Consider the following 17,279-nt stretch of genomic DNA (forward strand, 5'->3'; position numbering starts at 1 on the left):
TGACATGTTTCTTTTGATCTAAAGTGACCTATTGGTCAGATGTGGTGACCCACACCCGAAATGTGACCTCTGCATCAAACCCATCCAGAGAGTAGTGAACACATGCACAGCAAGTGGTGAACACACGTGCACCCCGGAGCAGTGGGCAGCTATCATTGCAGCGCCCGGGGAGCAAGTAGGGGTAAGGTGCCTTGCTCAAGGGACCCTCAGTCGTTACCCGCCGCCCCTGAGAATCCAACCGCAACCTTCTGATCACGAGTCCGACTCTCTAACCATTAAACCCGGCTGCCCCATCTAGTGAAAGGATCATGACAGAGCCTTGTGTTTTATGTGGAGAGAGGCAATTAAGTCTCGACTCTGTTCCCGCCCTTCCATCTCCTCATTATTGCTCGTTAATGATTTCATGCCCTGCACCTGTTTAGTTCTTGATTTGTTACCATATTTAATTCCCCTGTGTCTTCTGTCTTGTGCTGGATCATTTTGTTGTGTGATTTTACCCTTGCCGTTTTGTCTTGTATCGTCATGTAAGTCTAATTTAGCTTGTTTTAACTTGAACAGAGGGTTCCTGAACTCATTCTTCTTTTATAGCAGGCAAGCTAGCTCTTGTCAAGAGGACATACCGCCACCTACTGTCCCTCTGTATTTATTTATATGATCTTATGTTTGATGTCTCATATTTTACTGTTATATTTGAAAACATGTGTGCTTCGCTGTAGTGAAAGGGTTTAGGTTGCAAACCATTTTAGTTACTGTAATATAGTTCAAAGTAGGGAAGGAAGGAGGTGTGAACCTGCGAACGTTAAACAAACAATAACACGGAAGTAAAAGGCCGGCAGCCACCTCACGCTCGACTGCCAGCCACAAGAACATAAATACAAACCCAACACATGTCTGGGCCTGGTCCTCTCTCCTCAGCAGTCCTCTCGCTCTTCCTCTTATGCTCCCAATCCACCGTGAGATATGCGGGACCGGTGTGCACACAGCTTATTCCCATTATCATCCACGCCACTGGCCCCGCCTCCTTGCCTCACGGCTTTCGTCTCGCCTTCCTCGTTACAGTTACATTTTTTTTTTCATTTCAAATTTATAACGTCAATGCCATTGTTAATATATTAAGCCATACATCTCTCTGTACCCAAGGTTCCTTCTAAAGCAACGAAACTCCAGTTTTGTACAGCTTTAGTATTCACATTGACAATCTATGCATAATTCTCACGCTGTATTTTTAGCTAAGAACAGACTGTACAACAGTCTGCTTGATGGAATTGTGATTTTGGTTAAAAGTGTTCAAAATAAATCCTCATGACATTAGAAGACTGGCTTCTGCGCACCTTTCATTTTTCATTAACTTCGGCATGTCCATTAAAATCACTTGGTCTGTTTGCCATGGCGATGTGAGAAAGATTTTTTTCTCTTTTAGAAGTGCATTGCTTATGAAGTCTGCACATGGCGAAAGGTCGTGGTGGAAATGAAGCAGATCTTAAATTCTGCATTCCAGCATTATTTTCATCACCCTGCACAATCCAAAATAAACCGGCACAGAACTAATTTTCACTTTTAACTTGGATCTGAGATTATGAACATGTAGGTTTTATTAGTTATTATAAAACATTATTTTTGAAGTAAAATACGGAGGAATGTGAAAACAAGTGACAACAATATGATCAAATGCTGCATGTAGCTGAATTACTTTAAATTAATGTTCTCGGTGTATTACAAGCTTTTTCAAGTCATGGCATTCTGGAGGGCTTGAAAACCTAAATATTTTTTTAAAGCAGTTAAAGGTCCAGTGTATGAAATTAAGTGGCATTGAGTTGTGAGGTTGCGAAATGCAAACAATGGCTCCCTTCATCCCCTCCCTTTTGAACCACTTCCACAGCTGGCATGGACTTTTTCACTTCTTTTCCGAAGGAGATAACCTTTTACAAAACATGCTCTGTAGAGTCTCAACGTCTCAACGTGATCTCTTGGTACAGAAATGTAATAGATGAGGGAATTGCTCCCACCCATTGCTGCAGCACCGAACAAATGCAGTCGAATTTCGCATCCTCAGAGTAGTCTAGTTCGACCACAATTGATCTATCAGTAAGGCCCTCCCCTCGAACGCTGATGAGCCAATGGCAGTTGAATATGAGTTGCATGGGGACTGGAACTTGTACAACTTTAGGTTTCAGCGTCATAGAGAAACATTGTAAGACCCGAAGCTCTCATCAGTTTTATGGTCTTTTATGTTACAAAAATGATAAAACGATGTGCTCGGGGTACTTGTAAAACTAATTCCAGGTGTCCTGGGAGCATGAGGAATGGAATTTATTAGACTCAATTTCCTAAACCCACTCAAAAAGAGCTAAATGTGGGCGCATTAACCCGATTCAACTCCAATCCCAGTGAAGACAAAGACGTTAATTTTGTCATACTTTCACTATAAGTTAGAGTTTCCATCTGCAGGTTGCTATTGTGCTTCAGTATTGAATCTCTGGCTAAAACTAGTTAAGTTAGTGAGTCCATCCTAACGTACAAACCTAAATAGATAACGGTCATAAACGATGATCTACATTTCAGTGTCTCTCCATATTAATCTGTTTAAATGTCAAATGATTTAATCTTACCCTGCGGTATAGAAACTGTTGATACCAGATGTGTTCATCTGCGAACGTGACGACCGTAACATGAAGCTTCTCCTGCTTGTATTGAGATCGGTAAACCCTCGCTTCCAAATTAAATTTGTTATCCACGATATTTATTTTAAAATCATTTATACAGGTGCATCTCAATTAATTAGAATACCGTGAAAATGGTCAATATTTTTGGCAGATCTGCAATGCAGATTGACCTTTTTCACAATATATTTTTATTAATTGAGGTGCACCTGTATATCCTTCCGTGGCATATTTAAGTCCTACTTGAGTTCTCCTTGACGATAGAGTGTCCAAAATATACCAAAAACAACTTCGGACCAGGTTTTTTAAACTGACAGCTTCCATTAGTAACATTAGGAACTCCGGTCGCTTGTCCCAGTTGGCAACAATAACTAAGGGGGGCGGGGCTTAACGATAGGTCAATTAGGGAACCCGCAGTGTTTATAGATAGAAATTGCTCATTCTAAGGTCATAAAAACATAACGCTTCATAATGTAACATCTGAAGACTATTTATGTTTATCATATTACATTTCTGTCTAAGGGTCCTCCAAAAAACTACACACTGGATGTTGTGGTGGACTGATATTCTCATGTGTGTGTTACCAATGTACTTCCTATGAGTGGACTAGTGGAGTGTATTTTATTATTATGTGAACAGTAGCCTCACGCACTTTACAAATCGTACTTGATGTACTGGCTTTACATGGTCATAACAGAAGCCGAAACTGCACAATTCAATGCCTTTCCCCATAGACTTACATTAAAAGCAAATAACTGTGGCTAAAAACTGTTGTATGGTTTGTTCAAACGTAGTCAAAATAATTTTGTATGGTAATTGGCAGGATGCTACAGGTTATGTTGATAAAGCCTAACTTGTATTTTGCATGTCACGGTTACTTGAGTAGGTTTGTTGCCATGTGGCCCTGTGATAAACTCCTAGTTAAACAAAAGATGAGAACCATCTGGAACACCGTCTGGAGCTGTGTGACTTATGAGAACTTTAACTTTACATGTTCAAAAGTAAATGTGAATTGTACTGCAATTGAATTGAGATCCAGAACACGACGGCTTTATGGTTTAGTGAAACTAGTCCTCTGGTTTCATGGGAGAGAGGAAAAAGATTGCCATGCACATCACCGTGAAGCCAAAAGCAGTGTTTTGAATTTCATCTGAGTACGGGGATGTGAACAGAAAGCGTAAGAATGAGGAACTCGCAGGAGAAATCAGCAGTTTGATGTGTCATGCTGGTGATAGTTACAAAGGAGCAATAACCACTGAAGACTCCTTTGAAAGGAGAGATCCTATATTTTCACCTACAGTTTGTGAATAACGACCCGAAATACAATACTTCAGTTTTAATAAAAACCATTACTGTAAAAAAAATCTGTTTTTTCAAAAAATATAATATGTGTCATTTTCTCGATGCTAACAAACATTAGGAGCTAACAAACAAAGGAGTCACGTAGCAATTGCACACCGCATTACCCGTTGACTATGACCAGACTGAAGTATATTGATCCTCATGTCATATACAATCTGATTTGGGCTCTTGTTTATATGGATGTATGTAATTGCAATGCTTTCATCATTTCCCTTTGTTGTCTAGGGTCTCTGTGCTGGATAATGGCAGTCTCCGGATTTCCAACATCACCAAACTAGATGCAGGTCTATACACTTGTGTGGCGAGAAACCAGTTTGGAGTGGCAAGCAGTGCTGGCACACTAGTGGTGAAAGGTATGCTGGAATACTTCAGTATTAAACACTGTTTGCCATTTAGTTGAAATAATATATTACGTTTGGTATGTGTTTATTAAGTTTATCATGCACTACTAAACTTCATTAATGGAACTTGGAGTGATTTCACAAAAAGGTTTGGGTTTGTTTATGATAATAACTATTAGTAAATCGCTCGAACACAACAATCACAGAGTTTATTACATTGCAATGCATTTTATTTTGTGTGACAACAGTATATTGGCCAAATAGTCCATAAGAGTAAAGCTTGTGTCTCCACATACACTAGAGAAACTGCTTGTGGAGAATTGATATATTTAGCATTAGAGATGCATGATATGTGTGGGAAGAATAGTGCTGTGTTTCAATAAGGGTTAAATTCATCTAGAACGCTTTTTTGGAAGCCTGTGGGTTCTTCACCCGATTGACAGACGACAAGAACAATACCAGCATTCTTTTGAAACCGGTGTTCCCTCTTGTTTTTGAAGTTGGTTTCTATAGAAACTCTCGTTCTTATTTTCACATGAAAGCCCGGATCATTAAAACATTCACTTAACATGTTAATTTGCAAACAGTTAAAATAAAATTGCAGCAAGAATCCTGTGTTGGGGGAGTTAAAGAGGCATTCTCAGTACAGTCTGTAACAAAAGATGAATAATTCAGCATAAGGGAATTCAAAGATGACTGATATAAATGTTTTAACCTTTGTCAATTAAAGCTGAAACAGCTGGCTTATTCATATGTAATGATTGTCTTCACGCTGACGTACTTTAAATGCATTCGCTTAATATCAAAGAGATGGGATGGCAAAATAAATAAGTCTTTTGATTTTATTGGTATCCAGAAGCTAAGAAATTGGTTGGTTACTTGACATTTACATTTTTATTAATGTAGTAGGAAAATATGATTTAATCATTTTTAGACACCTTTCACGGTGTTTAATTTCACTGCATGTTGTGTGTTACACAACTCTGTGTGTGACACAAAATCTCGAATCTATGAGTTTTCTGGTGGTGCGTTTAGTGGGATCTTATGAAATGAAAACAGCGTCATAGTGACATCTTGTGGTAGTACTGCTGTACTGTTCTGAGTTTGAACATGCCAAGTTCACTTATCATGTACACCTGTCAAATCTCCGGCAACCAGCTGTGTCTTACAGCCTCACCATAATTCATTTATTTACTTTACAACTACTTCTGTTTTGTGTACCAATGCACAGAGAACTAGTATGATACACACATATATAAAAGTGTTGTATCTATTGCTTTTTCAGAGCCAACAATCATCATTTCTAGAGCCACCCAGCTGGACGTTACAGTGGGAGAGAGTGTTGTCATTCCGTGCCAGGTGACTCGTGACCCCTCCCTTGAAGTGAGATTCACATGGTTCTTCAATGAGCAGCTGATCAATTTTGGAAGCCATGGGGGGTACTTTGAAAAAGTTGGTGGGGTATGTGTAGCTTCCTAAAGACTAACATTTAAAACATTGCATTTAATGATGGTAATGACATTTAAAATGCAAAATTCAAAGGGTCATTTTGTTTCTCGATTGTAATAATACAGTACAGTGCATTATAATATATTGTATAATTTTTCTATTTTTTACATTAAATTATTTTTATTGCTGTATGTGCTCACAGACGTCTGCTGGTGACATCATGGTTCGTAACATTCAGCTGAGGCATGCTGGGAGATACACTTGTGCCGTACAGACTAAAGTAGACAGTGCGTCCATAGCGACAGATGTGGTGGTACGAGGTAATCCTGATTGATTTAACATGCATTACATACACATAAAAAATGCTTTTACAAAACTGTACAAAACTTTGCACAACTGCTTCCTCACAGGTCCCCCTGGCCCACCGTTGGACATCAGAGTTGATGAGATCACAGAAACAACATCCTTTGTGTCGTGGCGTCCGGGCCCTGAAAACCACAGTCCTGTCTTTGCCTACAACATCCAGACCAGAAGTCCCTTCTCTCTGGGGTGGCAGGCTGCCAAAACAGGTGTGCAAGAATGGTTAGCTGGAATGAAAATGCACTGCTTTCATAACGCTCTGTGAGTGTGTTGTATAGTCATTATTGAAGTTAGATTAGTTTGGCACATGGCCTGCAAATTCTTTTCGGTTTTTTAATGTTACTTTAAGTGTGGTGATTTTTCATAAAAAATCTATTTAGAGGCATATGATTGTTTAGACATAATGTCCACAATCCATCTGTCCATTCAGTGCTGCATACAGAATTGAAAAGCACCTGCGCAAATCCTGAACTCTGATTGTCTGGGTGTTACACAACCTTCAGGTTTCCAGTCGGTCAGGAAACAATATAGTATAGACACCATGTTGATACTTTAAAGACTTCTGGGGTGGAACTAATATCTGCAGGGAAAAGTTTTGTGCCACATAGTAGCAAGTGAATTAGATAGTCACTAACATGTCTCTGTCCTTCCGAAAACCTTGTATGTTCAAATTTGTTGTTTGTCAGGAGATAGGAAAAACACTTTACTTTTGAAATGATTAAATACTTTCAAAGTTGACAAGCACAAGCACATATTATTATGACTAATAATAATCATTTATAAAAAAACAGAAAGTACCGAGATGGTTTCAGAAGGACAGCTGCGATATATTAAAGGAATAGTTCACCTTCAAAATGAAAATCATTTTGTTATTTCCTAACCCTATTTTCATTTTAAACCTGTGTGATTTTCTTTCTTCTGCAAAACACAAAAGAAGATATTTTGAAAAACGTTGGTAACCCGAAAACCATTGGTCCCTATTGATTTCAATTGCATGGACACAAAACCAATGCAAGTCAATAGGCGTTTTTCAAGGACGCTAGGGGGCATATTCGGTTCAACAATACTTGTGAAATATATTTCCGGCAGTATGTACACAAGTGCTATAGCAAAGAGAGACTAGTCATTTGAAACCCAGTGAACGACAATGCAGAAGCATTCTGAAGCACAATTTTAAACAACTATTTGAAAATCTAGAATCTGAAGGTGCAAAACAATCGAAATATTGAGAAAATGGCCTTTAAAGTTGTCCATCAGAGGCGCTGTAGCAGGCTGTTGCTTAGAAGAAACTTCTAAGCTCTCTATTGGCTTACAGCTATAATGAAGTTGTCGAGTAGATGAACACAAAAGCGGAAATGCTGAGCCTTATATATATCACAAACTTGAGTGAGTAATTCCCAAATAGAGGCCAGTAGGTGGTGGAGTTTGAAGGTGTGTTTCCCCCCACGTTGTTAGCTTTTATATACTGTATTTATGGTTGGAAGTTTACAAAATATCTTCATGAAACATGATCTTTACTTAATATCCTAATGATTTTTGGCATAAAAGAAAAATACATCATAATGACTAGATTTGGTCTAACATTTTATCTATGTTTTATATATCTATATATGGCTTTTACTGTAGTTCAGTGGTAAGAGCATTGCGTTAACAACGAAAGGTTGTGGGTTTGATCCCAGGGGTTTGCAAATACCTATGTAAAATGTATAGGATAAAGCAATGTAAGTCGCTTTGGATAAAAGCGTCTGCCAAATGCCTAAATGTAAATGTAAATATATCTATTAGAAAGTCTACTTGTGTATCTTTTTTTATCAGACAGTCTATTTGTACATAGTGTATTTTCTTGCATACATTTTGGTGCTTTTATCTTTCTTTATTTTGTTTTTATTTTACAAAAGTTGACTCAGCCGTGATCAAAATGCACAACATACTTTCAACATTACCCTTGGGTAGAGATCACTGATTCAACATATACATTTATCTGCCAATTTAAATCTGATTTTTTAAATCAACAAAAGTTATAATTAGCTATTTTGCAAGTACATAAACAATCATGATTGAAAACTGTCTCATGTAAAAGTCTTTGCACATACAGTCAGAAATATTCATATGCATTTTTTTCTTTTCTTTTTTCTTTTCTTTCTTTGAACAGTGTTTCTGAATTGTCAAAACGCCTCTCAAAATGCTTGATACGGATGCAAAAAATGCAGAAAATCTAACCCAGTTATTTTATTTTTTAACGTGCAGTAATTTCGGATAAAGATGCAATGGCCTTAAGTCTTGAGTAAACTCACCATTCCTCCATAATTTTGTTGAATCCTTATTGATTTTAGATCTTCCAATGTAAACGGGGCTAGTCAAGCATACAGAAGAGTTACAAGTCTTTCGCATTTTATTTTACTTGGATCATTCTTTGCTTTTGGAGAATTCTCAAAATACTTGCATATTATCGTCTGTCTGTCAATCTCAGTGCCAGACTCTCTTGGAGGAGATCAGCTGACGGCTCTTGTTGTGGAGTTGAGTCCATGGGTGGAATGTGAGTTCAGAGTTCTGGCCACCAACTCTATAGGCACCGGGGAACCCAGCAAACCCTCACAAAAAATAAAGACCAAAGATTCATGTGAGTACTAGAACATTTGTTTAATCTTCTTTATTTATTTTCTAAGTATGTCTGTGTACTGTATCTATTCATTTTTTATTTATAAGCACTAAAAAAACATGTAAATATTTTCTAAATATATATATATATATACACGTATCTGTATGTGTTTATAAATACAAAATGAGTATGCAAAGTACACAGACAAACAGTATATTATGTAAACACAAACCTTTATTCTGGATGCGATTAATGTAGTAGAAATATATTTGGATGAACATCTTCAGTTAAATCCATATCATGAGATTTGGTTTTCAAGATTCTATTTATAGAACAAAGGCCCAATTTCGACAAGATTTGATTAGACAAACTGATGAATTTTATCTTGTGACCATGTTTCTCATAAGAATAGTGACAACTCAGTGGCATCAGACTAAACAGACGGAGGAAATATTGTCTGTCCTGCGGTCTTATTTTGTCGTGTCTTGTAAAAAAGTATTTTTTTTAACACTGCAGTGCCAAGGACGACCCCGGCCAGGGTTAGCGGAGGAGGCGGCAGTCGCTCTGAGCTTGTCATCACATGGGAGGTAACGCGACAAGCTCCTCACACATTTAAATTCACCAGCCTGCATCAAAAAGAGAACCATCATGGTGTCAACTCAGTTTTTCTAGGCCCTTGTTTAAAAATGTCACTCTTCAGTCAGTCAGGCAAAGGAAATGTTTATGGATTTTAGCACCCACATATGCTCAAGCACCGTGAAAGGAATATTCCAAAGTCTGTCTTTAAATTGAGCTTGAGCTGTCTGTGTATCACTGCTGTGACATGATCTCTCTCTCACTATCTCTCTTGTACGTGTGGGCCTCCTCAGCCGGTTCCTGAAGAGCTGCAGTGTGGTCCAGGGTTCGGCTACGTGGTGGCTTTTCGTCCTCTTGGTGGTCAGAACTGGATGCAGGCGGCCGTGACCTCCCCTGATGCATCTAGATATATCTTCAAAAACGAGAGCATTCCTCCATTCTCTCCGTTTCAAGTGAAAGTGGGCGTTTATAACAACAGAGGAGAAGGTCCTTTTGGACCGGTGACTACTATATACTCTGCAGAGGATGGTATAAGAAAATACTCAGAAATGAAAAATGTATAGATTTATTTCATCCACAGAACACATAAGAAGATATTTAGAAGGAAGTTGGTAACTAAACAACACTGGACAGCATTGACTTCCATTATATGGACACAAAAAGCACAGAGACATTTCTCAAAATATCTTCTTTTGTGTTCACGGAAGAAAGAGTCATGAGTAGGTTTTTTGAAAGTTAATGAATGATAACAGAATGAGTTTTTTTGGTAAACTGTGCCTTTAAGTATGGTCACGTAGACTACGAAAGTGACATTATGTTCTTTGTGTTTAATCAGAGAAAATTGAACTTCAGTGAACATCAGTGCTGTAATCATGGACCTTTTCATAATAATCATACATTACAATAATGATTATTTTCTGATCACAGAGCCGAGTCGCGCCCCCAGTCGAGTCCGTGTCAAGAGCCTGTCAGCCTCAGAAGTAGAGGTCGGCTGGAAGCCTCTACCATGGAGCACCAGCAGGACACGCGTAATGGGTTATGAGGTGAGGAAACAGTTTTCCAATTAGTGCTGGGCAACGATAAAAAAAATATTGCGGTTTTAATGTGATTTTTTGTGATTAATCGCATTGTTAAGCACAAAATTCAATAATGAATTCAAAAGTAGTTTATTTTGCACTGTTATTTTAAAAGTACTGCTATACTGAGCAAAAGTGCAATAAGATTTGACATGCAAATACTTTAAACAAAAGATGTACTTTTTAACAACAGTATTTCCTTTACATATAAATATTTCCTGCAAATCACGACTTAAACATTAGTGTAATCAAATTAAATATAAAACCAGGGATATATAATATATAGTTTGATATAGAAAAACATGTCATGATTATTTATTTCATTGCTTATACATAAACTCTCTTTCAACACTTTTAACACAAAGTGTAAAGTGTACTGTATTTAAAGTGTATTTAAAGCATATTTTATTCTAATTTATCTTAACAATTAATTTAAGGAGAACTGAATTCCTTTAATATGAGTCAGTGTTTTGGGTCCGTCCTATGTTGTATGTTAAACATTGTAAACAGAGATCTTTATTTTGCTGCTGCCCCTTTAAGAGCACTCTATGCAGATATACGGATCTAATATACTGTGATGCACCCTTCTTGTTTCCCAGCTGTTGACGTTCATAAAACGGACTACTTTTACATGGACCCTTGCTAATATGGGAATTTTGGCATCATTTTGTGTTTATTTGTCCATTTCAGAGTAAGCAGGCGTGAAAGAGGCGTGCACGTTCACACTGCATACAATACACGTAACACAATTCGTTATTGTTGCTGTTTTGTGCCTTAGCCAGGGAAATATTTTGTATTCTGCAGGCTATTGATTTTCTTCCGCTTTATCATCAGTAGCATTAAATAAACCTCTTACACCCACACATATCACGTCTTTGTGGGGCGAGGGCACTGATAGATAAGCGCATGGCTGAAGGAGGGGAGACAAAATGGAGTGGTTTGGCCTACCCCAAATCTCATTGTTAGAGACGCGTGGTGACGCCCATCCCAAGACAGTACCGATCAACCCCGTTTGTCTATACATTTCAGAGCCCATGATTATATGAATTATTTATATATTAATTTTTTTTTTTTTAAATAAATACTTAAAATAAAACTGCGCTAATGCACAATAAAATTATTATCGGCGTTAATTAATTAATGCGTTAACTTGCCCAGCCCTAATTTCAATAAATTGGACAGTTTTAAAGGCGGGGTGTCCGATTTCCGTATTTGCTTGTTTAGACAAAGTTGGGGGCGAGTACCAAAACAACCTTGTAGCCAATCAGCAGTAAGATGCACAGTGCACAGGGTGGACCTAAGGCGAGCTGAGCGCTGACGAAAGATGGGGGTAGGGGTGTCTCTGTTTTGGTGTTTTGAGCATCAACAATGGCTCAGAGAAATCTGACATCCCGCCTTTAATTTATTACACTTACTATTGTTAGTGTTCTTAGCAGTACAGTACAATAACCAACAAAGATTTGAGCTATTTGAACCAATGGGATTTCTCTGTGAGTGGGGCTTAACAAAATGGAAACCAACAAGATGTTGAGACTGAACATTTTCGATTCACTGTTTAATTTGGTCAGGACATGGTGTTAAACGTTGCAAAACTTCTAGCTGATGACAGTTGACTGTGACTTTCAGCTGAGGTACTGGAGTACAAAAGACAAACCGGACACAGCCAGTGTAATGAGGACTGTGGGAAACAGGACATCAGCTGTTATTCGTGGACTTGACCCCAGCAGCACATATTACATCAAACTTAAAGCCTACAATAGTGCTGGTGTTGGGCCTGACAGCGCTGAGGTCAACGTCACTACTAAAAGACCCCGTAAGTGTGACGTTGTAATTCAGTTTTACCTTACATCACTTCTCCCACTTATGAACAAAGCCATATTCACTTATGAGGTTGTGTGACTATTTTCTTATTTGCATTTTATTTTATTACATACAGAGTTTTTGCTTCATTTTTATCATTACATCGAATTTTCAAAGTGATTCTGTATATTTTCTTGTGCTCTAGCACCGAGCCAGTCCCCAGCGAAAGTCATGTGGAATACCACAGACTCCAAACTCATCCTCAAATGGGACCGAGTCAAGGCACTGGAAAATGAATCTGAAGTTATGGGATATAAGGTACGGACATACAAACATTACTTAGCCAGTTTGATTTATAGACGGTTTCATCGGAGACACACTCCTGGCCCAAAGTTCCGGTTTGGTTACAATATAACTATTTATTTAATGTTAAATTTATATAAATATTTTATTGTATATTAATTAAATTAAATTAAATTTAAACTACTCAACAGTTACTGATTCTTTGTGTAAATCTAGCGGTCAGTTTAGCCAAGTAACAGTTCTTCTTGGTTTCATTTGCTTGTTATCAGAAATAATCTACAAGGGCGCTATTGTTTGCAAAATGTGTTCCAGAAGAAAAGAGCAGTCCACAAACGTGCGCATGCGGAGTAACGTTAGTTTATTTATGTTGTTGCTTTGAAACCGTCTATAATTAATACGGCATGCATATTGATATTCAGTCCATTATCAGTCTGTTGTAAATCATTCTTTACACATTGACTGAGTTCTCAAGCTGCATTTGAAGGTCATGTACAAACCGAGCAGACAGATTCGGCCCAACGTGGTGGAGACTAACAGCACATCTCTGGAGCTCTCTTTACCTATGGATGAGGATTACATCATCCAGATTAAACCAGTGAGTGAGGGAGGAGATGGGAGCAGCAGTCGACAGATCACCATTCCCAGGATAGCAGGTTTGAACTTACGACCCTTGTGCTGTGGGTGTATTCTCTTTGTTAAATATGTATCAGGTTCACTGTAAAAAAAATGGTTCGACCATATTGTATCATTTTAAATAGCTTCTACTTAAAAATAAACAAATTTATAACATTTCTATCTTAACTTAAAATCCTTTGTTCATGCAACACAAAAATTTAAATTACAAGAAAAGCTCAAAAGTATGCATTAAGTGAATGGAAAAATTGGAGTTGTGCAAACTACAGTTAAAATAAAGTAAACCTAACAACACATTTCTAGTGCAATGAACTTAATATTATCAGTATAAATGCTGTGAGGAATACCCATAAGACCTTGTGCCTGAAAGTTTGATTATTCATGCTTTTTTAAATAAAAAGCACTTTTGGGGCATTTATATAGATTTTACTAAGATGTATGTGCTACATCATTTTTTAAATAACGAAGGTCAGGCAAACTGATATTTGTGTAAATGCAACAAAGATTATCTTGTTATTTTTACTTAAAATCTCCTTAAATTGAATTTCCCTTAAAACCACGATGCAAAAATGTTTCTATATCTACTTGAAGTCTTTTAATTGTATTGTTTGACTGATATTTGTTTCATTTGATTGTATTTTCACAGTTGCACATGCAATTGGATTAGCAACAGAGAGGAAAGCACTACCATCGCTCTTAGCAGTAGCGTTCTGTACGGTGAGGACTTTATTATGACAGAAGAACTGGCGGAGAGAACAGTACAAACATGCACCACAAGTGGATCCACTTGATGTTTCCTCTAACTTTTTCAAGAGGAAGATTGCTTTCTCGGTTTCAATTACTGACACCAAAGCTGCTGAGACAATGGAGAAAACGTTATTGAGTCGTTTTTGGATAAATGGAGTGATTTCATATTGACAGATGTTAAACGTGCGGTTTCCATCGGATGTTCAAGGTGCATAAAATTACATGCGGTTCATTAGGGATTCGCATGCAGGGATGTGTTTTTGTCTAAGACGAATCCTTATTCATCCATTAGATGCTTGGCAGTGGAGCACAACGCAAATGCCTTTTCCATAGCAACCGTGGGACTGAATGAACTCCGTTGAAGAGGACCTCTACTGCCATACCTCATAGACATTTTCCTTACCTGATCGTCCTCATCAACACACGATCAGCTGTCCTCAGATCAGACAGAGTTTACAGTCCCAAAATGTTGACATGGTCCCTGTCTGTTTGAATGACAAAGTCAATGCTGCTGGCCTTTAAGTAAACAGAAAAAGAGCTCACTGGCCACCCCTGTGTCGAACACTGGGACCTTTGTGTGACCTAGCGTGTGCCTCTTTGATGAGAAACAGTATGTAAGATATCCTCAGGACCAGAACAGCCTTAACTAGTTGTCATTATTTGTTCAATTGTCATGATGTGTTCAATTGTTAATTTCCTTTATTTTTCAGTTGATTGTAAAAACAACAACAGCGTTTGTTATTCCGTTGAGGTGCTTTCAATAGGTAATATCGGTGGTCATTGAAATACCTATGAAATAATGCTTACGTTCCGTTATTTTCAAGCTGTTTAGCATGAACTGGCTTTGTAGTGGCAGTATTTGAATGGACTGTCTGCTTTTAATAAACAAAGGAACACGAGTGATGTTTTCTTCCGATTTGTGTTGGTTACTGAACTTTTTTTTTGTTGATCACAGATGGTAAAGAGGCATACTTTCTTGGGAATGTTTTGCCCTTTTCATGTTAATTGAATGATTGAAAGGTACTAATGTTTAAGCATACAGTAAAATGACACAAATAATAAAATGAAAGGGAAATATAAAGGATACTTATTGCATAGAAATGTGAAGCTGACGTCACCCCTATTTTGTATGTTGCAGGGTCGCCGCCATCTTGGAAGGATCATACTCTGCTGCTATTATTGTTTTGATATGTACTGTTACTTGCTTTGTTTGAGATCGAAAGTGAAAGAACCAGGGGCTTTTCCTGAACGACTCTGTGTAATGCTATTGGAGTTTTTAGCACAACAAGACTGACCTACCATAGTTATATTTCCTAATTAAACAAGAAAAACAAAACACTGCATTGAACGCACTAGCAGAGATACTCTCAAGTTGCCGCAACATTCAACATGGCATGACGTAGCTTTACATTCTCTATAGACCCATTTCACGCTTAATTCAGGCAAAACAAAGGGAAAACTGGAGGCGGCCAATACAAACCAGCACAGATTCGGCAACATAAGGAGTGCAAAATATTGTGTTGTTTAGTGCCACAATCGACAGAATACAGTCGTCAATTTGATATTTTAACAGATAGGCCTGCCTGCTGTCATTGCAAAACAAAAACATTGATGACAGCTGCAGTTAAACACAATAAAACAAGCGGGTGGAACAGAAACTGCCTTAAAAAATGCTTACGTTTCACTTAAGATCAAAAAACGACGGTCTTTTGTTGGTGTGGAATTTGATTTGGGTATGTGTATATAAATATCTCACATACGCCCAAATAAGAAGCTAGAACAAGGTTATTTTTACGTAGCGTTAACTTTTGAACGCATAGGGTATGCTAGCTCACTTTGTCAGTTATAGGGCCTACAACAACTGGCAGTTAATTGTCGGGCAGAAACTAAACATAAAGGAAACTGTTTGTCATCTTTTTTCTTTAAGTGCATTATAAAGGGAGAGGGAACAATGAGAAGTCTCATGTTATTTTTCAGGATTGTGTTCAAGTAAACGCATTTGCTAACGTTTGCCACGATAAGCACACGCAGGCATCTAATAGATTCTATAGATGTATACGCTCTCAGTCTTTACTAATATACACGCTTGGTTTCTCTGTCTGGTAGGTGTAGATGTCAATGTCAAAAAGCAAGCAATCAAAACGTGCTACCTAGCATTAGTAATGCGGTCAGGGGGATCTTACTGCCTCCACCTAAGCTCCGCCTTCAAAAACGCGTCACAACGTTTACTAACAGTAAAGGCGTCTACGTAGGCCTATAGTTACTTCAGCTGAATAGAGAACATTTTAAATGATTGGCAATGAGCTCTGTAAACAAAATGTATGACATGCTGTCAGTTATCATAAAAATGTGTTTAGAGAAACTCTTATTATGGATGTTTAAAGAGCAAAGTTGAATAAATGTTTTAAAATATGGACAATACTGACGTCATCTCAAAAGTATAGAAAAATATATATTATATTATATTATAGCGTATGATTTGTATACCTTGTCTGAGGAATAATAATTAGGCCTACATTTACTTTTTCTTTTATCCAAACCACCTTATAGACTTCTTTGGATTATGAAATCAATGCTGGTCCAGAATAATTTCCCGTTTCAGTTGTTTATTTCTAAATGTTTGGACTAAATTCAAATAACAGAAAAGACTTATTTATAACCGATTTAAAATGTTATCTAAACAATTTTAAGATGTTTTTTATATATGAGGAGTTCATTTGAAAAAACCGATAAATCCGATAATGTCAATCAAACTGCAGTCGGGTTGTTTTGACACTGACACAATCAAACATGATAACGTACTAAGAAACATAATTTTGAAATGTTTTACATGTGATCTGTTTTTGCCAAAAAATACTACTTAAAAATACTAATTATTAATAAAAAACGAAAACAGGAAGTGCTTCTGGACCAGTTGGTCTAATAGAGAATATGCATCGACGTCACTTTCCCACGTAAACAAGCCGGGACACGCCCCCCTGAGTGGTAAAACAGGCGGGAAAAATTCTGAGGAGAAACTAAAACACGCAATTATTGCTGAAATTACAAGCAGCTGGTACTGTCGCTTACGCTAACGACTTCACTGCGACTAAAAGGGAATTCGGTTTTCCTGGACACTGAAATGTTTTTTTTTTATTTTTATAATGCTTTATTGAACATTTTGTTATAACAAAAAAATGTTACAACAGAAACTTAGCATTAAGAAACACTTGGATTAATGAAAACAGAGAAAATAAAAAACATTACCATGGCTCGAAACAGACAATAAATAAATAAATAAATAATAATGATAATAAAACAATGCCACCCGTGCTCACGTGGTAAAGTGACGACACTTGCATTCCCTCTGTTAGTGATGAGGAAGCATTTCACA

At 37.5% G+C, this 17,279-nt stretch overlaps 1 protein-coding gene across 2 annotated transcripts in view; it reads left to right on the forward strand.

The window, feature by feature from the left end:
* The window catches only part of cntn3a.1 (contactin 3a, tandem duplicate 1), a 54,219-nt gene extending 39,432 nt beyond the window's left edge, over positions 1-14,787 (forward strand). For both annotated transcript variants that reach the window (XM_056733030.1, XM_056733032.1), the window contains exons 12-23: positions 4,248-4,375; positions 5,649-5,824; positions 6,015-6,132; positions 6,223-6,381; positions 8,643-8,792; positions 9,288-9,358; positions 9,641-9,875; positions 10,275-10,390; positions 12,050-12,236; positions 12,429-12,541; positions 13,011-13,179; positions 13,806-14,787. In XM_056733030.1, coding sequence (XP_056589008.1) covers positions 4,248-4,375; positions 5,649-5,824; positions 6,015-6,132; positions 6,223-6,381; positions 8,643-8,792; positions 9,288-9,358; positions 9,641-9,875; positions 10,275-10,390; positions 12,050-12,236; positions 12,429-12,541; positions 13,011-13,179; positions 13,806-13,894 — 1,711 coding nt within the window. In that variant the 3' untranslated portion in view covers positions 13,895-14,787. The remainder of the gene's footprint in view (positions 1-4,247; positions 4,376-5,648; positions 5,825-6,014; positions 6,133-6,222; positions 6,382-8,642; positions 8,793-9,287; positions 9,359-9,640; positions 9,876-10,274; positions 10,391-12,049; positions 12,237-12,428; positions 12,542-13,010; positions 13,180-13,805) is intronic.
* The last annotated feature ends 2,492 nt before the right edge of the window (positions 14,788-17,279 follow it).

The sequence above is a fragment of the Triplophysa dalaica genome, chromosome 20 (assembly GCF_015846415.1).
Source record: "Triplophysa dalaica isolate WHDGS20190420 chromosome 20, ASM1584641v1, whole genome shotgun sequence".
NCBI classification, from domain to species: domain Eukaryota; kingdom Metazoa; phylum Chordata; class Actinopteri; order Cypriniformes; family Nemacheilidae; genus Triplophysa; species Triplophysa dalaica.